Source organism: Arachis stenosperma, chromosome 1 (genome assembly GCF_014773155.1).
Source record: "Arachis stenosperma cultivar V10309 chromosome 1, arast.V10309.gnm1.PFL2, whole genome shotgun sequence".
In the NCBI taxonomy this organism is placed as follows: Eukaryota; Viridiplantae; Streptophyta; class Magnoliopsida; order Fabales; family Fabaceae; genus Arachis; species Arachis stenosperma.
The window spans coordinates 2,227,957-2,250,285 of record NC_080377.1 but is presented as its reverse complement, the minus strand read 5'-3'; the positions used below and the strand labels follow the sequence as shown (position 1 = coordinate 2,250,285).

Here is a 22,329-nt window from a genome sequence, read left to right as displayed (position 1 = left end):
GACAGCTTTAATTTTCTTTTTAAGTTGAAGTTCAACTTCAACTTTGAAAGACTTGAAAGCATCCAAGACTTGAGACTTTTCATGAATTAAATATAAATACCTATAACGAGAATAATCATCTATGAACGTAATAAAATACCGTTATCCGTCCCAAGAGACAGTAAGGCAGCTTCAGCTGAGGAATGTGCCATTGCTTTGTACTCAACTTCAGCTGAGGAATGTGCTACTGTGTGCTGCTTCTTGATGCGCCAAGATATCAATGATCTCCCAAGAAAGAAACAGAATCCAGAAATATACAAAACGGCGAGTACCAAGGCAAGCACTCTAGTATAAGTCAGAAAAAGTAGTCAGAGTGAATTCGTCAGAGGTGGAAAAGAGCACTCCCTTAACTGGAGCACCCTTGACCTTGAGGTAGCGAAGAACAAGGAGCGCAGCTTGAAAGTGCTTGGTAGTGGCATCATCAAGAAATTGACTAAGCATATTCACGGTGAAGCATGACGTTTATTGGTATTGGCTAAATATTTGACGCCCAATCAACCTCCAATAGGGTGTGATATCATCCAAAGGGGTTCCCCCCCCTCATCCAAAGGGGTTCCCCCCCCCCCCCCCCTAATGGTTTAGGCAGCAAGCGCCCTTACCTTATGGAGCCTAGCCCGGCAGCAGCCCTTTTCTCATCCTTTCTGGGACCATTCCGCAGTGCCTGAGAAGGTCGAGTAATTCTAATTGCGAAGTTCGTTCTCGATTAGTCATGTGCGGAGGGAGAGAACGGTGCAATTGCCCCAGACCAAGTCTCATCCCCCTACTCCAAAGGGCTTCACACTCTGGGAGTTCGGTCCTATTGATTCAATCTTTATGCTTGGCACTAAATCCTATGTTTGTGGCTGTTCCTTGCCCCGAGGCTGTAACCTAAGTTACGACCTCTCCTTCAAATTCTTGGAGAGTTATGTGGTGTAATCCATTGGGGTGGTGGCCGATTTGGCATTCATCAGCCCAAACTCAACAAGAAAGTCCAAAGTATACTTGCATTGTTACATTGCAATACCCTGTTGACATCTAGCCATTTCTAGACCAAGAAATTCACGTAGACCTTTGATTCTAAACCTGTCATCAAGTAATTTTACAATCTCAGCCAAATCACTTCTTGCCAAAACTAGATCGTCGACATATACTAGGATACATGTAAAACCAGAATTAGAAAACAAGCAACAGGCATACAAGAAAATAAGGAAGGGAAAGATAAGTAATAAACCAACCTTTATTATCTGCCAAACTTAGTATAGTTTAAAACGTTGAGACTCGCCAAATTTTCTGAAGTGAACTCCTACATTTGGTTAGAAAACTAGCAAAACATAAGCAATCTGAATAAGTATGAAATATCAAGAAAAGCATAAATATATTTTCACTTTGATACAACAACACATAAAAGTATTAACAATGTTGACAAACTTCATAATCCCATGTTCTATATAACAATTAACAGAGTTTGGTATTTCAAGGCAAAATTTATGACAAGAAAAGTTGCAACTTGTCAATCAACTGGTATTAGTGCCTCAGCTCCGGCCACAATCTCCAATATCTCCCCTGTGATCTTTGCCTGCCGTTCACGATTATAAGCAACCGACAGATTCTTCTTCAATTCGACGGCATTATCGGTTGCATTAGACATTGCAGCCATCCTAGCAGCAAGCTCACTCGCTAGTGATTCCTGCAAACCCCTCAAGATCTGGCTGTTCAAATACAGAGGCAACATAGCATCAAGAATCTGAACCGGATCTTGCTCGAACTCCATAATCGGTGGCGGAGCAAATTCCCTGACAGCAACATCCCTCTCCACTGCCAACTTCCCTTCCTTTGTAGTCAACCTAAAGTATTCGTCATCAATGGCATCAATGCAGTTCCCATTCACATCGCGAACCTCGCCTTTAGCCGTTAACGGCAACAGAGTTTGAATCACAGGATCAAACTTCACCAATGACACAAACTTGGTGTAAACGATCTCAACCTTGTCAACCTCCTCTGTAACAAACAGTGAATACACCTCATCAGCAATGATTTGAGCTTCTTTCACAGTGGGGAAGCTCCCACATTCAACGAACCTATCAACCCTAACACTTCCCTTGCGGCTGAAAAACGCGTTCCCCTTCTTCCCAACGCTAATCACAACGCAATTCAAGCCAAGCTTGTGTAGCTGTTGGATCCGAGCTTCGGCTTTCTTCAAGACGGCGTTATTGAAACCGCCACAGAGGCCGCGGTCTCCGGTGACGACAACGAGGGCGACGGAGTTGACGGGCCTGACGTCCGTTAGGGGGACGATGACGTCGTCGTCTCGGAGACGGCAGTTGATGTCGTGCAAGACTTCAACGAGCGTTTCGGCGAAGGGTCTGCCGTTTAGGACGGCTTCTTGGGCCCGTCGGACCCTGGCGGCCGCGACGAGCTTCATTGCTTCAGTGATCTTGTGAGTGTTCTTAACGATGTCAATTCTTTCTCGGAGTTCCCTAATGCCGCAGCGAATGGAAGGAGGAAACGGAGGGCGAGAGTGAGGGAACGGTGGTTGGTGGAGTGAGGGGGAGAGTGGGTGAGAGAGGTAAGGTTTTGGAGGAAGGGAAGTTGAGAGTGATGAGGAAAACATGAGCGGTGGAATGAAGAAGCTTTGGGTTGGATTTCGGGGGGAGTGGGGATAGTGGTGGTGGTAGCCTGGTAGGGCTGGCGCTACTTTCCAACCCGTTTCAATTTAGGTGAAAACTGAGGAGGTGCACTTGACTTATGTGGACTTGATAATTGAGATTTGAGAGTGTTACATAAAAATTTAGTTAAATCAGTCAAATTATTTAACGAAATTGATTGCACTTGAATTTTCACTTTCAATTTATTTTTAGTATTTATTATTGTTCAAAATTTAAAACCAAAGAAAATTACAAACATTAATATTATGTTTCTAATCAAATTTATCATGTAAAATTTTCTTCCTATAAATTTTATAATGGTAAACTATTAGATTATAATTTAGTTAAATTTATTAAATTATTTAATAATTTTTATTATTAATTTTATATAAATATATATGCATTTGAATTTTTATTAATTTATTATTTTAAAAATTTTATTTTGTATCTATAATAATTTATTAATTACCGAATAAATTTTTAAATAAAATTTAAATTTATTATAAATTAATCTAAAATCGATTTAAAAATACTGTAAACAAAATTATCATTTTTAGTTAATACACGAATTCTAATTTAGCATTATTCAAAAATTAAATTTTAAAATAATCATAAAAGGCAATATCTACATGATTAATAAAAATTATAATTTTTGGTTAATATTTAAACAATTTTAAATACCAAAAATTGAATTTTATATTTTAAATAATATAAAAGTAAAATATTAATTTTTGTTGATAAAAAGCATCTGTCTCTATATTTCTCTTAAGCTTTTAATTGATTCATTACATTTTAGCTTTCCTCACCGATTGCCGAAATTCTAACCCACCATAGCACCCACCCCCCAATCTCCTCTAACTGTACCCGCCGGCGACATCCCAACGACGGTGGCGATTTCAACACTATAGTGGCGACAACACCAGCCAACACCGGCAGCCACTCCACATCCACAACCCATAACCACCGCCACACAACAGTGGTTGCCTGCTCATCTCATCATTGATCTCAACCCCCGATTCCACATCTCCGCCCTCTGTGGTTAGTGTTTTTTCAACTGTTCATTTGTAGTTCTGCAGTTAGATTGATTCTTTTTCTGGAATTTAATATGATATGTGAATTCATCTTTCCACTTAGTATTTTAGTCACGTACACCTTTTCTTTTTGGATATTTAGAACATTCAATCGTTTTATTTTGTTTATCATAGTGTATAAACTTAAAAGCTTAATATTGTGGAATGAAGGGAGTAATGGAGTATCATCTTGTAAAGTTTTTGAAGTTTGCAATCTCCAATCCAACCCTGTAACATGTTTCAACTGTTATTCTTTGAAAAGGAAACGGCAAAACTAAATAAAATGCGGAGGGTTCTGGGGAAGATTTCTGGGTTACTGAGCAATCGAAATATGGTTGGAGTGGATAAAACTGGAAACAAATACTTCACCAAAATGGAAGAGGTTGATGGTATCAGTAAGTGTTTCTCTCTTTCTCCTTATGCATATGCTGCAGTTATTCTGGTTTTAATATTGAATTATGTTATTATTTATTTTTATAGATTATATGGGTGATAATACTGGACTGTGCTATTATTTATTTATTTATTTTGTGGTAAAAGAAGAATTTCATTAAGGTGGAGAGAAGAAGAATACAATTTAGAGGATAAGAGGTCCTCTATACCAGATCAAAACAACGAAAGAGTTATCTATAAAGAATAAGTTCCAATCTCTCAATATGTCTAGGACAGAAAGTCCTCCTTAAAGAGTTACACTAAATAGATGCCAAAAAACTTACTTGTTAGAAAATTTGTCATTGTAGGTGTGTGCATTGTGCTCCAACCAAATACTCCAAATAGTAGCGTATATTGCACACTGCCACAATGATTTTGCCTCTTTTTCTACTTCTGAAACCAATAAAAACCTAGTTAAGAGAAATTCATCTAAGGTTGCAGGGACCACCCAATATTCATCAAAGATGGCAAACAAATTGTTACACAAAATCACATGCGAAAATGCAAAAGCAGATGTGAACTTGATTCTGAGTTTTCCGAAAAATAACACACATTAGGGGAGACAACCTATGTGGCCTTTGAACCTAAACCCTAAACATGCCATTGGTGTTAATTCTGTTAAGCATATCTATCCATATTGAATATTTGAGGGGGCTTTGGACTTCCAAATAGGTTTTGTCAATACGGGAAGAGATTGTATTTTGGGAATGCATTAGAGATGAATGATTTACAACTAAAACTACCAAAGGAATAAAGAGACCATGACCTTTTGTTGGGGTTGGAATATAAAGAAAAATGATCAAGGAGGCTTAAGAGTATCATAAGTTCAGAGGATTCCTTATCATTTAGGTTATGGAAGAATTGGAAGTCCCATGTGAAGAAAGAACCCCGTCTAGGGTAGAAGGCCTGGATAGGGGAGTTATTCAAGGAAGATAGTCAATAGAGATGCAGAAACTCTTAAGAGAGGTATCTTCTATTCAGTTGTCTTCTCATAAGTTAAAACAAGAACTATCACCTACATTCAAAGAAAGATGTGGTTTAGAAATAGTATAACCTTGAGAAATGAACTTCCAAGGGCTAGAATGAGTAGTATGGGAAGCAGCATTAGCATCCTAACCGGTCTTGTCCAAACCATACTTATTCTTGATAAGTTGATGCCATAGAGAGTGAGGTTCTAAAGGAAAGCGACAAAGCCATTTAGCTACCAGTGTAATGTTCTTACTTCTTAGACACAATATTGCCGAGACTCGAGCCTCCTTCCTTGTTCAGCAAATCATCCTGGTTTGCATCCATAGTTCCACACCAAAGAGAGTCTCTCATAATCTTTTCAATGGTGTTGGCCACTCCTGCTTGGACTGTGCTATTTTTTTTATTATTATTTAAGGGTGTTTTGCTGTGTTTTGGGTTTTACTTTCTTGTCTTGTAGGATTTCTGGTCTTATCTAGTTTTTGTAGGCAAAGGGGATATTATTTTTCCATATTTGTTTAATGGATTTCTTGATTTTGGAGATTCTGTTTCTTATACTCTGGTTTCATTGTGAGGGATGTAATTCAAAGTAAGAAATCTAAATCAAATGAATACAAATGATATAAGAAATCCATCTAAAACTAAACAAGTAACAATCTATAATGTGTATGTGTAATTATGTATATGTTTTAGGGTGGTTTCTTTGGTAAGAGTGTCCGCTCCTAACAACCTTGAAAGTATGGCAATGTTCCCTTTTGTTGGACAAATTGGGAATTAATACTCAAAATGACCCTTGAAATTTGACCCCGGCTCAATTTAGCCCCCAATTTTTCAATCGACCCAATTTGTACATTTTGAGTCGTGACTTAATTTGGCCCTTCCATCCATTTCCGTCACCGGAGAGTTGACGTGGCAATTTTAATTGACACCTGGCACTACATAAATGACATCGTGTAGTTGTTGGCGCCCAAAATGTATTAAAACGATGCCATGTGACATGAGAAGGGAGCTAAACGAAACCCCAAATGTAAAACACTTCATTACTGAAACCTCAATTGACCCTTCTTCTTCTTCCCCCTCTTGTATACATTGTGGCAACGGAAAATCAATCTTGTTGCTGTAGGTGAAGTTTGAAGCTTTTTACACTTGTTTCGTCGGCCTATAGTGAAGACAAAGAACCTAGGAACCACCATTTGTTCAAAAAAAAAGTTAGTAACAAAATCATTACTCCCAACATGCAATGCTTTGTTTTGTTGGAATATGTTGGCTGAGGTTTGTTGTTCTTTGTGTTTTTACTCTATTTGATCAGTGAATCTTTCAGGCACTTAGGTTGATTATGGTTGTTAGTACTGGTAGGGTTCTTGTATGCTAGGGTTTAATTTTTTTATGTATGTGACTGAGATCAACTGACTCTGATGCATTGGGCAAATGGATATTAGTAGCAATGTTGTTTGATAGTAAAAATAAATATGAGGCTTGTTGCTGGCATTTTTTTTTTTGTTTTCGTGTTAAGAGAAGTTGGAATGAATGGAAGACTTAATAGTTTATGTTTTTGAATGGAGGTTCATGATTGTTGATTTAAAATAGACTGAAGTAAGTGTAAATGTTAATCATTTCTACAACCACACCATTGCGGAACCTTCCCAGCTGCCTACTTGAGCTTTGGAAGCTTTGCTGCCGCTCCTTAGCATCCTCCCCAACTCACCAAAAACGGCTTCAATTTGGGAGATTCGGGGCACAATCTAGGTTTTTATGTTCAGATCCCTGGGGGCTAAATTGGTGCTTATAAGATTTTTGCCACATCATATAACTGTTGACTGTGCCAAGTGTCAATTAAAATTGCCATGTTAGTTCTCGGGTGACGGAAATGGACGAAAGGGCCAAATTGAGTCCCAACTCAATTTTAAAGTACAAATTGAGTCAATTGGAAATTTGGGGGCTAAATTGAATCGGGGTCAAATTTCAGGGGGCCATTTTGAGTATTAACTCGACAAATTTGTGTTGAGTTACTTAAAATGTTATTTTGATCTGTGAGCATGGGTTTGGAGTGTAAAAACTGTAATGCTACTTATATTTTCGTTGTTGTGTGATTTTGCTTTGTATGTTTGTAGGCTGTATCTACCTAATTCTGTTGTCTTGTTTTGGTTTATTAGTGAAAGAGAAAAGATGGGTGGTGTTTAAGGGAGAGGAGGACCCTACCTCAATTCCAGGTATATATTCGACTTGTTGATTTGTAGTAGCTTTCTCTAAGTTGCTAAATTATTTGAATTTAGAGCCTTCTTTTGTTCTGTTGATTATGGATTTGTTCCATCCAATTTTCACATCTCTTTAATGAATTTATTTTCATAATCTTCTATTGCTAAAGATATTTCTTAGTCTTCACCACCTTCAGCTTCAGTGTGAAAGGCATGATTATATTTAAGTTATTCAGATAACAGTCTATGTTTATTTATTCCTTTTTTCTACTGTTGATGAATAGTTATTGTCCAATTACTTTAGTTGAATGGATATGTTGGCTGAACGGGCAACGCAAAAGAGCTCCAACTCCAGAGGTAAATTGAAATGCATATCATATCATAAATTCATCTAATGACAAGGCTATTGAAGTCTATATATTTTCCAGTTATGGTTTGGCTAGACGGCATGACATTACTTGCAATGCTTTCCAATAGAATTGTTGTTTGTATTCACTGGTTAATTTGTGGTTTCTATTGTGGAAGGAAAGAAGGGGGGGGGGGGGGGGGGAGTGTTGATCTGTGGTGAATAAATATATAATGTTGTTGTAGTCTCTCATTGGTAAAACTGTTGTGTCTTCTCTTCTTGTTTTTGTTACTATTTTTTTTAATAAATACAAGAGCAGCATTGAAAGGAACCATAGAAGTACCTATGGGCAATATAAGGCATACTCAAGTTTTGTGAACAAAAAATATAGAACATAAGTAAACTAAGAAAACAAGAAATGCAACAGGTTAGCCTTATCCTCTGATTAGTAAACACTCTTAAAAGTTATAACATTATGTTCTTGTTTATGCCCCCACAGTCAATATAGTCTAATCAACAGATATAGGCAAGCTGATATCATCTCTATTGTGTATCATATTATTTTAAATACTATAAATGATAATTGAATAGCACCAATTGTTCCAAACTAATTTGTACAGATCATTTACCGTAAATAAATTAGCATGTTTGGCCATGAATAGTTCCGAAGATGGTGTGTCATGACAACTTTGGAATCATGCAAGTCTAATGGGTATTATTAGATGAATGTATAAAAGAATGAAATCAGAGATCCCTGTGATTCATTGACTTCTACAATATATATATATATATAAGGAACGTATCAGAGTGAGAATGGTATTTTTATATGAGAATGTGATTGTAGCCGCTAGATCAAATTGTGTGTAGATTAAATTTATAATTAACAAAGTCATAAAAAATCATTCTTACATGGTAACCACTTGAGTTATATTCTAATTCTTTAACATGAATATAGTTCTAATCAATTGTTTAAAGGAATGGAAATATGTTTGTTTTGTCTTCTTTTTTTTTTGGTGGTTTTTTCTTGGCCAAGGCGCTCTACTTTTTTGGTGAGGGGGGTTGTTTTTTGTTTGAGGTTTAAATGGGGTTAGGATTATAAAGGGATGAATAAATAAGGGATAGTTGTTCATCAATATTTTCAACCAAAACTAATCCATTAGTTGGTTACTCCTATTTGTAACTTCTGCAATGGAATAACAAAATCTTAAACTAAATAATGGCCTCTATTGTTTACTGAGAAGTGAAACTTTTATGAAGAGGCTTTTTGGCAGAACAACTTATACTATTGCAGTAGTGCTTGATAACACTTTCTTATTCCTCTCAGGAAATGATGGAATTGGAAGCAAGGCGTGAACGCGTTAGACAAAATGTTGCTCGTATGTGTAACTTATATTTCCATGTTAGCTAATAAGTGCAATGAAACAATAATTTTTTCGTAAAAAGTCTAGGTCTACAGTCCCTAACACTTTCTTCTTTTGTTTGTGTGTTTCTTTTTAATTAAGTTCTAAAGAAAGAAGAAGAGGAAAGGAGAGCCAAAGAAGGCAGTACAGGCAAACGTGTCAGCACTGGTTAGATGCTTAAATTTTGTTACATCCCAAATTTTCTTCTACTTCTTGATTTATCGATTAATTGAATTTTGATGCAGGAAAGGTTGCTGGTCCAGACTTGAAAAGTTTTATCCGGCAAATTCCAGTTGGCTCAGAAGGTCATCACCATACATTGCTTTTCTTCTTAAATTATTTTATTCTTTTTGGGGGGTAAATAAAAATGTTTTGCTTAAATTAAGGGTAATGAAGCTCGACTTTTAATCTCAAGTACTTAAACGTTTCTACCCTCAAAGCAGAATGATACATCAATTTTTTTTTTTTTTTTTTTTACAAAAGAAGCCATTAAATTTTTATAATTCTATGCAGATGATTTACTGATTTTTATGCTTTGCCATCCAGCATTGAGGTTTCGTACAATTACAATACATTAGTAAACCAGTTCTCTTATTAATACAGTTTGAGTTTGACATAATTGCATTATAGGTAGTGAGGTTGAAGAATCATCTGTTGCAAGGGGTAGCTTGAGGTGAGTCTTTTTGGAATTGATGGATCAATAGACAAATATCTATTTGAAATTGAAAATGCACATGCTTTGTCATGTGTCGCAGTCATGTTTTTTGCTGAGTTCTTGTTTTCGATTTTTCAACTTGTGTTGCTTTTAGGCTCTGTTCAAGTCATGCTTCGGGCTGTTAACATACTCTCTGGTGAAATTAGTGATAAATTGTTAGCCTTATATACTTCAACTAACATTTTTTATATTATATAATATTATTTTTTTCATTGAAATAATTTATTTTGATATAAATATTGTATAATATCTATTGAATTTTATCTCTAACTTTTGATATTCCATTACTTTACTATGTGTAATGTCCAAAATTATATAAATTAAGTGTTAGGTCGACCCCATTGTCCTGGTCCTTTTTGGATTATTTTTGGATGAAGTTTAGGTCTCTTTTTTTTACTGGGATGAAGTTTAGGTCTGGAAAAAGCCCATCCAAGAAATGGGGTCGGGACTGGGTCTGGGTTTGGGTTTAGCTAAACCTGGTCCAGCCCATGTTCCAGTGGGTGTATTTTGGTTGAGCTTCTCTAAGGAGTAAAATTAATTACTATACATACCTAGAGGCTAGAGTGCATCTCTGATGTTTACCAGAAGAAAAAAAAAAAGCCAGTGCTGCTCTGATGCTGTACTATAGAAAACTAAGTGTCATTCCTTGGTTACCAGTACTCTGACATAGAAATTCATCTTCTATGAAAGGTACTTCATTTTTCTTTAGATGTTCATTTTGTGTGACCTGAAGGTCACGAGTTAAAGCCGTAGAATCTACAGATGACTTTATCAAATTACCTTGCATACATTACACCCTTTGGGTGCAACCCTTTCCTGGGTTATTTTCTCCAATTTCCAGATTGTATTTGTCATTAAGTAATGCTTTTATTTTTCACTTTTTCATATAAAAATACTTTAGAAGTAACCATTCAACATATAGTAATTACATACTCTTTTTGCAGGAGTACTCAAGAGAACAAAACTGAGAAAGAAAAAGTGGAACCTGAGTAAGTTCACAGCCACATGAGTGGATATTCCAAGTCAATTAACATTAAAATGAGCCAAATTTCTATAAATCACATTTTCATTTGGAGATCTATATAAAAATCATAACTCAGCTAATTGAGACAAATCTATGCTATAAACACAATTATTTCAAACATGTTGAATTTCTGAAAGTAATCATTTCCCAAGCTTTTGGCTTATGATATATAATTTCTGAACTTTCTTATTTTCTCCTTGTTAATATATTGTTTAGGTCCTCGGAGCCAACAGGATCTGGTGCAACTTTTAGGCCAGGAACCTGGCAACCGCCAACTTGAGTTTTTGTTACAACAAAGAGGGGCCTTTTTGACATCAACATTCTTGTGTTAGCCTCATGCTATGTTTATTAGAAATTACATGCTTGGTTTATTTTCTTGCCAAAATTTTTTTGACAAATTTCTTCACATACAAAATTGTAGTATTTCCTTGTTCATTCATAAACATCAATTCAACAAATATGAACACCAGAATAACCCAACATGAGGGTACAGCCGAAACAATGGTGACCTATGGATTTATGATGCGGTAAGCTCTAAAATCAAAGGACCAGATAAGGGTATTTCCTTTAGACATCCATTATTTTCTGTCATGGTGAAGGGACAACCATTTGGTTACTTTAAATCAGATAAGGGTATTCGTTAAGACAGAACAGGACACATTGATTCAAGATCTTCATATCAACTGTAACTGTTCAACTATTAGCTATCTCTTATTTGTTGATGATTCTATATTTGTTTGCAAGGCTTCCCAATAAAATTGTGTCAATCTGTTGTCTTCTAAGATTATGGGGCTATCAATGACCAAAAAATTAATCTGAACAAATTAATTGTTTTTTTAGCTCTAATAATCTTTAACATATACAATTGGCCTTCATTCTATGATTCAAAGATCAAAGAAAATAATTTTTAATTTCGTCAAGGAAAAGGTCAGAAAAAAAACTTGGGCTTTGGAAGTGAAAACTACACTCTTTAGGTGGTAGACAAGTTCTAATTAAAGCTATTGGTGAGGCTATCCTGGTTATATTCTAGCTTGTTTTAAGTTTCTAAATTATCTTACTGAATTTCATCAACTAATGATGCAATTTTGGTAGGGTTAAACAAAAAATGAAAGGAAAATTATTTGAATAAGCTAGGACAAAATGAGTAGGAAAAAATGCAAGGTTGTCTTGGTATTAAAGACTTTAAGGGCTATCAATCTGTGGTCCAAGGCTAATGGCAAATTTGTAAGTTTCATAAACTACATCTACAAGTTCGAGTCTTAATAGAGACCGTGGATTGAGAAATCTTGAAGTGTGATTGCATGACAAGAAAAAAAACTATGAATCTAGCTCCTCTTGGAAAACATTGTTAGCGTATTGTAAGTCAGCCTCATTCCTTATTTAACCATGTCTTCAACGGCAAATATCTTAAATATGAGAATGTCATGTCAGTCGAAATTGGTACTAGTCCTTCATGTTCATGGGCTTAGAAGAGAATTTTGGAATGGAAAAAAGTAGTAAAGAAGGGTAAAAAGTAACCTTTTTGTCTTAGGAAGTAACTTTTTAACAGATATATCGACCATCATTCACCACAATTCACAACCATTCTTCTCACCCCAATAGCTTCATTTCAGGATTTGGATCCTCTAAATTTTGAATTTCACTTTAGAGAGTAAAGTGTGATCTCTCACAATTTTTTCATAGGTGGGACCAATAGTAAATATGAGAGAGAAATCATTCAAGAATAGAAGATCACACTTTACCCTCTAAAATAAAAATTCAAAATTTAGAGAATCCAAATAGTTTCATGAGGGGCAGCTTTGTCGGAGGAGGGACAACATAATCCAATCTCAGCTGCAAGAAGGAAACAAGATCAAAACTTTAGACATGGCAAGAAAGTAAGAATGGAAGATGATGGCCAAGTTTTCACAGGAGAACAAGACCCAACGTTAATACCTAGAGTGGAAGACTAGATGCAAGGAGCTGAAGAAGAAAGAATATAAAGTGAGGAATAAAGGAGATCCTTCAGTGATATGGTGGGGAAAGGCAGAGTCAATATAAAAGCTGAAGTTGAAAGAAATGAAGAAAAAAGAGCATCTTTAAAGGAGAAGCAACCTAGGAAGACAGAAGAGGAGCTGGCCCAAGGTATTATAGTGGATAAAGTTGAAGGAATCTATAACTTCAAGATCAATGAGGCTACTATAAAGAAGTTACAACACCCATGGTGGGACACCCTATTTGTTAAGTTGTTAAGGAAGGAAAATATCCCTAATGACTCTAGCAGGGAGGCTAGAAACCATGTGAAAAAAAATGGATAGTATTAATGTGATTGACATAGGTAATGATTTCTCCATTATTAAATTTTTTTTTTCTAATGAAGATTTAGATTTTGCCTTCAGACCTCGAAAATTTTTTTATCACTACCTTTCTGTTCGCCTTTGGAAGCCGAATTTTAATCCCACAAAAGCCGAGATTGATAGAATTGTAACTTGGGGGCTTCCAGGATTAGCAATAGAATATTATGAGGAGAGAGTATGCTAAGGAAGATAGGGAATATAGTACGACAAACTATTAAAGTTGATACCTATGTGACATAAAAAAGTAGAGAAAAATTTACTAGACTATCTATTGAATTAGACCTAATAGAGACTCTAATTGCTCAGTACTCCATTGATGAAGTCAAGTATAAAGTGGAGTATAAAAATCTTCATAGCATTTATTTTGGGTGTGGCAGAGTGGGACACAAAAAAGCTAACTGCCCCCAAATCAGCAATGCTGGAACTTCAAAAGAGGCAGCCATGGAAGCTGGAAAAGTGCAAGGAAGGGAGGAGCAGAGAGGAGACAAGGTGGAGGGTAGTGATGAAAATTTGAGAAAAGATAAGGGCAAACAAGTCATGACAACAGAACATTAATGTAACTTGTTAATGGAAAAGAAGAAGCCTGCATGGGGAAGGTCATAAACCTCAACCTGAGGTAACTTCTTCTTTGTTTTTTCATGATGACAATATTCTCATGAAATTGTAGAGGAACGGCAAATAAAGATTTTTGCCGCACCTTGAAGGAAAGTATAAATTAGGTATTATTTTATTTTTGGAGACTAGAATAAGTGGTAATAGGATAATAGAAGTTATTACTTATTAGAAGGTTTGGCTTGCTCTTTCTACCACTTAGAGGAAGCAAATGGATTCACTAGGAGAATTTGGATATTGTGAAATAATCTTGGTGTAAATGGTTATGTTATAAGATCCAAATAACAGTATGTGCATAGAAAAATTAGTGTGAATAACTAAAGAAGTTGGATGCTCACTGCAGTATATGCCATCCCTCTGAAAAATAACTGTAGAAGATTATGGGAGGAGCTGTTTACGGATTTATATCCTCTAAAGTTTGAATTTCATTTTAGAGAGTAAAGTGTGATCTTTCTACCCTTGAATGATTTCTCTTTCATATTTATTCTTGGTCTCACATATAAAATAAATGGTAAGAGATCAAACTTTACTCTCTAAAACAAAATTCAAACTTTAGAGAATCCAAATCCGCTGTTTACTATGGGGAGTAGCATGACTGAAGAGTGAGTTATGCTTGGAGACTTTAATGAAATAGCTAACCTTTTAGAGAAGAAGGGAGGTGCCAGAATAGATATGAATGCTTGTAGAAAGTTTTCTGATTGGATAACTAAGTGTAGCCTCAAAAGAAGGCTTTGTGTGAGAGGCCTACCAGGAGGGAAATCCGAAAGGCCATATTTAATATTAGGTCACTAAAGGTACCGGGGTATGATGGCTTCTCAGTCCTTTTCTATAAGAAAAACCGGGGTATGATCCCTTACCCCTAAAGTTCAAGCGCCAAAATTTATTTAGTAGTTTTGTCTTAGAATAAATTATCATTTGTACCTATAAAAGATACAGATGCTGACAAATGTACTCATATAAGAATAAAACGGCAATTATAATCATGGAAGATGGCTTCCGTGTGCTAAGAGTACCTGGACGTTGGTTATATAATTGGTCCGTTAGGATATTCTTGGCACACGGAAGCTATCTTCCGTGGGTACAATTGTCGTTTTATTCTTATATGGATATATTTGTCCGCGTTTGTATCTTTCATAAATACAAATAGTAATTTATTCTTTTGTAATGTAAACTACAAGTGTATAACTAAAAATATGGTGGGGAGACTTAAACCTTTGCTGCCCCAATGAATATCTCCTTGTCAAGCTAGCTTTGTCCTAGGTAGAAGGATTCAAGATAATATTCTAATTGCGAAGGAGATGGTTTCACTTGATGAAAAAGGCTAAAGGCAAGAAAAAACTTATGGCCATAAAGTCCGATTTATGAAAGTCTATGATCGAATTAGATGGAATTATTTGAAGGTTTGTCTCATACTTTGGATTTCCTCTTCAGATGATGAATTTAATTATGGAATGTGTTTCAACTTTAACTTACAACGTATTGTAGAATGGAGGAAAGACTGATGATTTCCAACCATCTTGAGGCCTGAAGCAGGACGATCCAATTTCGCCATACTTATTCGTCAGGATGATAGGTAGGTGAAGAATATTGGGAATCTCAGGAAGCATGCAATTATAACCGTCCTAAACAATAAAAAAGAAATAAAAGTAGTAAGATTTTTTTTTCTATTATAAAATGAAAAAAAAATATTTTACAAAAAAATTATTAAAATTTTATTTTCGAGATCACTTTTGGCACTTTTAGTTGCTCATACTTTAATGGTTGCTGAAGAATCTATAAGCACGACCATTTTGCTAACTTGTGTTTTAAAATAAAAAGACACATGCTAAGAAGTAAGAACGCTATAGAAAAGTATTTTATTAAAAATTATTGAAATATAATTTATTTTATACGTTTCCAATTCATTTAAAGTTTTATTATTATACTGTTACCATGTTCCCTTAGACATACTAAAAACTTTTACCAGTAGTTTTTCCAAGTCTTTAGAAATACTAAAAACTTGAATGATTAGTCTTTGTTACAAACATTCTTTTGAAATCGGAAGCCCAATAAACATTTTGCTTCTTTTAGTTGTTTACTAGCTATAATGTTGTACTTCGTGTATGTCTCATGGTGATGGCAACTAAAACTTTGGGAAGATACACTTACAAACATGATTGTTAGGATAATGAAGATATACTATTCACAATATTGTCATTGATTACACTATAATGCACATGCCACTCTTCATACTTTTACACAACATATGTAAGATGTAGTGAACACTAATCATTATGCTAAAACTAATTCTTCATGTACAACGACTAAATCCCCATTTTGGTCCCTGAGATTTACGCGATTACTCATTTTGGTCCCCAAAATTCAAAATTACCTATATTGGTCCTCCAGATTCAAGTTTGGGCACCAATGTGGTCCCTCGACTATTTTCGGCGATGACAAGGCAAACGAAGTGCTAAGATGACACATCAACTAACCGTTACAGCGTCCAACGTGACAGGAAGGGTGTCATCTCAGCACTCCATTTGCCTAATCATCACCGGAAAGGGTCGAGGGACCATATTGGTGCCAAAACTTGAATCTGGAGGACCAGTATAAGTAATTTCGAATTTCGGGGACCAAAATGAGTAATCGCGTGAATCTCAGGAACCAAAATGGGGATTTAGTCCATGTACCACACTCATGGCAAGATGCTTAAATCTACCTTATCTACCTTACATATATACTTAATGTCAGGGACAGAAAGGTCAATTCATCTGGTCACTCCTGCATAAATAACAAATTCTCCAATTGACTAGGTGGTGTAACCCTTTTCCTGACCAACATTTCTACTGTAGGACACACTCTCTTCCTCCCACCCCTTGGCCTTGACCTGAATTGTTCATCAGCTTCTTCAAAATCCCCCTGAATCAAGAAAAACTTCATTGATCATTTCTGCTAATGCAAAGGCTAGGCAATGCAAGGAAATTATTGAACTGGAATATGAAGTCAGAAAAGAATTTACATGGGTAAAAACATGTTTCCCAGTTTTTTCGTGTTTATCTCTGACATGTTTGTAAGCAAATCTCAGGCCACAATCAGGAAAACCACACACAAAGGGCTTTTCTTTAAAGTGCACGGCCTTCTTATGTGTAACGAGATTAGATTTCTGTTGAGGCATAACCAAAAGAATCAATCAATACAATGTTCAATATGTAACCATGGTTGTGGATTCACTTAGAACGAATATGCAGGGGCTTAAAGATTAAGGGGTCTTACACTTGAGAATTTGCAGCTACAGCCCTTAAATTCACATTTAAACTCTGCCAATGATTTGTCAGCTTCATGTGTGCGAAGGTGCCTTTTAATATTCTTTTTCAGTTGTCTACTTCCACAAGTGTCGCAGGTCACATATTGATGACAGGATTCAATATGTTCTTTAAGGCACTGGTTATTAGTGAAATGTTTCATGCAACCAGGCTCCAAGCACACTACATCTACCGACTGCAGCTTAACTGCAGAACAAAAGTTCTCTTCACAATTTTTCCCAACATTTTCAAAACATAAAATGGAAACTTTGATTATTCACAAAGAAAATCAAATTAGATGAAAACTTGCCATGAGAATCTTCATGTTTACGAAGCTTTGATGCAAACTTGAAAACCTTTTCACAGCCAGTTTCTGGGCACACAAACTGCTTACTTTCTACATTTGTGGATGTAGATCCTTCATCATGAATCTCTTTAACATGTCTTGCCATATTACCTTTTATTGAGAAGATTAGGTTGCAATTCTCCATTGGACATTTAAAAGTTTTCCCTTCATGCTGTAGAAGGTGACGATTCAAATGATCCTTTCTTCTGTAACTTGCCTGACAATCATCAACCGTACACACATACGGCCTCTGGAGCCATTAAAAGAAATGTCAAAAGATGCCAACCAAAAAAACGCAATGGGTGTCAATTGGTTAAATAAGAACAAGACATGGAAGAACAAATTGCCAACCTCATCTTGAATAAAGCGTGATTGAGGCATCCTTGATGGAGCTTCACAGGAGGTCTCCCTACCTGATACTAATCCATCAAGTCCAATTATGCTGCCTCATGCATTTTGGAGTTCTTTGTCTGGGATCCAATGCTTCACACTATAACATTATTATAGTTATAGTATATTATAAATTACTTTCCTGCAAAAATATGTGCTTCAGTGATACATCTTAAATCATATAGTATTAACCTATAGAAGATTTTTCCAGTGTACTCATTTTAAAAAAGGTATAGTAGCTTGCTGGATTAGTTTACACTCCTTGGCTCTCCATATAGTCACACATTTTCCACATGTAAAAAGTTTATCCTATATTGTAATATTTCAGTTAATTAGTTACAAAAGGGTGTTTTGTTAATAAATCAAATACCTCAAGTGAATGGCTTTGCATGTGCTGCAACAAGTAGGCAGGTTTTTTGAAGCTAGCACCACATTGTTGGCAAGTGTTGTTGGGCTTTTCGCAATGTGCTTCATTATTTCCTTCAGCTCTAGCTTTTTCCAACTCGTCCTAAACACATCAATTCAAATCAAATTAAGATAACCAAGTGCAATTGCATATTATCATATTCTTAACTTTGAAATAGATAGGTAAAAAAGCAACCAATAACTAGTAAAATATACAACTGCATATAAGGGATTTTCATTGCAAAACCATGCCAATCATTGGGTTTGAAATACAGCAAAGACAATTAGAGATTAGATAACTATTAAGAAAAAGGATAATCATCAAATATGCTGAAACAAAAGACAGAAAGAACAAAGTACCTTGTGTTGTGAATTGATGTGGGAGGTAATTAAGATCTTTTTAGACCTGCAAATGCCACAGTATTCACAGAAGTAGCGTCTAATATCTTTGAAGACTGGCCTCTCACCACTTTCCATGGGTCCATCCATCTGCATTTCAGGCATTGACGAGGACAACTATCAGAGATTGCAACAATTCCACGCCACCTGAAACCATACAAATCCATTTGGACACAGGGTTAACAAATTCGCCTGGTTTTCTATATATAGCTAACCAAATCACAAATTCACAATGCAACAGAGGGTGAAGTTAATAATTTACATAACAGATTATTTTTTTTTTGTTTTGGGGGGGGGGGGGGGGGGGGGGGGAGGGGAGTGTACAGAGATCATGAATCCCACATGTTTAAGTTCCACTAAACCAAACACAACATTGAATTCATATAGGTAATAACATGAGCATTCAACTAATCATCAAAGAAAGACAATAAATTAAAGCAATGTTACATTTGTTCCTTAGGATTTGTAAGATTGCACTGCAAATTTTTCAAGCACAAACCATCACTAAATAAAACAAACATGCGAGAGCGGAAAGCAAGGATTCAAACTCTCAAAAGTTCAGACAAAGAAGGGCCAAATAAAACCTTGGAATTCTGGGACAGATGAATAACAAATATAGGCCATTTCATGAAGCTGAAATTCTTCTTTCATGAAGGAGGATTTGTGGGTACACCGGAACAAAGGTTCCATACTATTATAATAAACATATAGAAAGCTTTCAGATCTCAGTTTTATCTTAAGAAAACCCACTATGGGAGTGATAGGTGTTCGCACAGCTACAGGTGGTGGTGATGATGGAGGTATGCCCGGTTCGGACGGCAGAGAGAAAAATGGGGTGATCCAAAAAGGTCGGCCATTGAGACAGTACGGCGGAGATATGACTGGAGACAACGAAGCAGAGGATCCAACGGTTATCCCGCCGGCAATTGAACCGGTAAGAGTCAGACTAATCCAATCGGTCGCTGGACTGACCCAATCATAATTAAATAGATATAAAATTATATATTTTCACTAATTACCAACTAATTATGAACTTAGGCGAATATTTTCACTGTAAAGATCCCAGAATTCAAAACAGATTCAATTCAATTCAAATGTCCATTTTTCATCTCAGCACAAAAGAGGCAAGCAGAAAAAAGCAAAGGCTATCACATCACAATACCTAACACACACTAAATTCACATCATCAATTTTTTTTTTCTCCCTAATTCTCCTCTTATTTTTCAATTTTCATGTACCTATAACCTTCCACTTTTCTGATTAAAAGGAAGCCCCACAACAAGGTTTTTAAAAAGACTCACTTCTTCTACATCTTTACCAACACAATCAACTAATTGTAAACCAATTATCAACTAATCAATAAAAATTAAAAACGAAAGAAAGAAAAAATGCTCACCAGATTGACCAAAATACGCAGATCAGGGTGAAGAGAAGCAGAGGTGAGGCCGTGAGGTTGGGCAGCTGCAAGGAGGGAAGGGAGACTCAGAGTGAGAGATTGGGTGATTGAGGTCTCTCAGAAGTGCGGCTGTGGGGGGAGTGAGATACGAAGCGAGCAATATTAGGGTTTCTAGAAAACCAAAAAGATTGGTAAGGGTATATAAGTACTTTAACATTGTGTGTATGCGAATCGCGAAATTTTGATATTTTATTTAATTAATTAAATTTATTCATTATTATCATCTTTCAACAACACAATTTCACAATTTAAAATCTTATTCATCAGCGTCTCTTCTAATTCATCTGAACTCAATAAAGTTCTCAACTCTCGGGACAGCAACAGGTATACAACAAAAAAATTATTGACTCATCTTTGTACAATAATATATTATTGACCTTTTAATACTCCTCTAAAAAAATGCCTCCATATTTGTACAATAATACAATGACCCGTCACTATCTAAGATCCATCCGTTAGAGCATGCGAATAGTTTTTTTCTTCTAAAAAATAACTAAAAATAGTCACCATTCATATCTATCACATTTATTTTACCTTTTTTATCCAATTTCTCTATAAACATTGTTTCATAAAATCTAAATTGACTCTCTTTTCAAGAATTTTAACAATGAGAGCAACATGTTATGATTTATACCACTCTTTAAATTCTTCTCTAATAACTTTGATCCCAGGGCATAGATGAAAAAAATTTTCTTGATATAAAATTTCTCTTTCGTCCTTATACCAACAATCTTCGGAGTCAGAATTATCTTTTCTTACATCCTTGAAAATTTAATCTTCTTCTCCTAAAACTGGCTCAAGAGGTGTCAATAACGAATCTTTATAAGAAAGAAACGAAAACTTTAGAAGTAGTAGGAGCATTTTTGTTAAGCAAGACTTCTATGTCCTCTCCAAAAGTATTGTTGATGTGTATCCAAGAATCTACTATATTTATTTGTTATGTTTTTAATGAATTACATATTGCTTAATAATGTGTAATGAATAAGAGAAATGTGATGTTATGAACTTTGAGTGACTAATACCAAAAAAATATATATTTTTATTTATTTAAATAAAATTTGATCAATTTAAAAAAAAATATTTCATGTATCATTTCATTATTGAAAAATATAAAAAAGAGTACTTCATTAAAACAAATACTAGTTAAATGGTTGAATATTTAATCTCCTGTGTTTAGTTCAATATATATACATTAAAACAATATATATACATTAAAACAAACACTAGATGAATATGTATTAATCTGATGAGTAATTAAAATTTTAGATTATGTTATAATTTTTTTAAAAAAGAAATATTTTATTTTTTTTGTAATAAAAATTCATATCTAAAAAGATGAGAAGAATATTATGTGGAGATTTTTTTGTGCATTTATTTAAATGAGTGAAAATAAAAGAATAATAACTTTTAAGATTTGGAAACCATTTTTATTTATTTTAATATATTTATGATTAGTGATATGTGTGATTAGTTTTTTAATATATTGTATTATATTAATATGTATGAATAAATTTTATAAATTGTTAACAAAAAATTTATTATGTAAAATTGCATTAATATATTTTATGATTTTTTATATATTGGTCTTGCAGTATTTTATCAAATAATGAAAATATTTTTGTTTTGGAGAAATAGTAATTAAATTAAATCAATTCATACTTACGTTTAGTAGTAAGTAGTATGAATGTTAGATAAATTTTTTGAATTGTAGTAATGTATGTAATTAATTTGTGTAATTGTTAGAATAGTTTTTTAATATTGTATAGTATAAAATTATGTGATTTTAATACTGTTAGGATTATTTATTAAAATATTAATTTCTATCTAATAATTTTGCAAATGTTTAAATTATACGAAATGTTAGAAATTTATTTTTTATTATTAATTTTTTTTTTAGGATTTAAGATTACTCGAACCTAAACATTTGAATGTGTCAAAATTTTGGGATTAAATTGCTGTTGAATTTTTAAATGAGATTGGATTTAGACACATATCTCGTACTGGAAGAATATACGAACACTCGATAATATTGACAGGGGATAAGTACTTTTTTCGTCCCCAAGGTTTGGGGTCAAAATCAAAATCGTCCCTGACCTTTTTTTGTTATTAAAATCATCCTCAACGTTACAAAACGTTATAAAATCGTCATTTTCTACTTCAATTTTTTTTATCAAATTATCCTTTATTATTAAAAAATTATAAAAAAAATAAAAAAAAGGGGTGGGGACTGGGGAGAGAAAGAAAGGGGGGAGGCCGCGAGAAAAAGGGAGGGGGAGGAGGGGGAGAGAAG

The 22,329-nt window shown here is 34.8% G+C and overlaps 3 protein-coding genes across 5 annotated transcripts; 1 reads left to right on the top strand and 2 right to left on the bottom strand.

Annotated features, from left to right (window-relative positions):
* Positions 1 to 637: 637 nt before the first annotated feature.
* On the bottom strand, positions 638 to 2,737 carry LOC130954971 (ATP synthase gamma chain, chloroplastic-like). Its single transcript, XM_057881780.1, has 2 exons — positions 1,254 to 2,737; positions 638 to 1,101 (listed from the first exon to the last, which is right to left on the bottom strand). Exon 1 carries the CDS (start codon positions 2,627 to 2,629, stop codon positions 1,529 to 1,531), a length of 1,101 nt encoding a protein of 366 aa, XP_057737763.1. The 5' UTR covers positions 2,630 to 2,737; the 3' UTR covers positions 638 to 1,101; positions 1,254 to 1,528.
* Positions 2,738 to 3,431: 694 nt separating this feature from the next.
* LOC130957987 (uncharacterized) lies at positions 3,432 to 11,592 on the top strand. 2 transcript variants are annotated; one of them, XM_057885202.1, is made up of 10 exons: positions 3,432 to 3,701; positions 3,905 to 4,128; positions 7,285 to 7,341; positions 7,631 to 7,683; positions 8,997 to 9,048; positions 9,175 to 9,240; positions 9,318 to 9,377; positions 9,703 to 9,745; positions 10,732 to 10,776; positions 11,028 to 11,592. In XM_057885202.1, exons 2-10 carry the CDS (start codon positions 3,969 to 3,971, stop codon positions 11,089 to 11,091), a joined length of 600 nt encoding a protein of 199 aa, XP_057741185.1. In that variant the 5' UTR covers positions 3,432 to 3,701; positions 3,905 to 3,968; the 3' UTR covers positions 11,092 to 11,592. The 2 variants fall into 2 exon arrangements, with proteins under 2 accessions (XP_057741185.1, XP_057741267.1); XM_057885284.1 differs by having other exon boundaries at positions 3,996 to 4,128; positions 11,028 to 11,591.
* Positions 11,593 to 15,903: 4,311 nt separating this feature from the next.
* LOC130941254 (transcription factor IIIA-like) lies at positions 15,904 to 20,140 on the bottom strand. 2 transcript variants are annotated; one of them, XM_057869688.1, is made up of 7 exons: positions 19,980 to 20,140; positions 18,545 to 18,730; positions 18,150 to 18,287; positions 17,354 to 17,639; positions 17,015 to 17,250; positions 16,761 to 16,904; positions 15,904 to 16,660 (listed from the first exon to the last, which is right to left on the bottom strand). In XM_057869688.1, exons 2-7 carry the CDS (start codon positions 18,686 to 18,688, stop codon positions 16,517 to 16,519), a joined length of 1,092 nt encoding a protein of 363 aa, XP_057725671.1. In that variant the 5' UTR covers positions 18,689 to 18,730; positions 19,980 to 20,140; the 3' UTR covers positions 15,904 to 16,516. The 2 variants fall into 2 exon arrangements, with proteins under 2 accessions (XP_057725671.1, XP_057725679.1); XM_057869696.1 differs by lacking the exon at positions 16,761 to 16,904.
* Between the last annotated feature and the right edge of the window lie 2,189 nt (positions 20,141 to 22,329).

Excerpts from the sequence above, each read along its gene's own strand:
- LOC130954971 (XM_057881780.1), bottom strand. The coding sequence starts at position 2,629 with ATGTTTTCCTCATCACTCTCAACTTCCCTTCCTCCAAAACCTTACCTC.
- LOC130957987 (XM_057885202.1), top strand. The coding sequence starts at position 3,969 with ATGTTTCAACTGTTATTCTTTGAAAAGGAAACGGCAAAACTAAATAAA. Across the intron at positions 9,746-10,731 it reads GTTGCAAGGGGTAGCTTGAG|GAGTACTCAAGAGAACAAAA; the intron begins GTGAGTCTTTTT and ends CTCTTTTTGCAG. Across the intron at positions 10,777-11,027 it reads AAAGAAAAAGTGGAACCTGA|GTCCTCGGAGCCAACAGGAT; the intron begins GTAAGTTCACAG and ends TATATTGTTTAG.
- LOC130941254 (XM_057869688.1), bottom strand. The coding sequence starts at position 18,688 with ATGCCTGAAATGCAGATGGATGGACCCATGGAAAGTGGTGAGAGGCCA. Across the intron at positions 17,251-17,353 it reads TAAACATGAAGATTCTCATG|TTAAGCTGCAGTCGGTAGAT; the intron begins GCAAGTTTTCAT and ends TTTGTTCTGCAG. Across the intron at positions 16,661-16,760 it reads GGAAACATGTTTTTACCCAT|GGGGATTTTGAAGAAGCTGA; the intron begins GTAAATTCTTTT and ends TTCTTGATTCAG.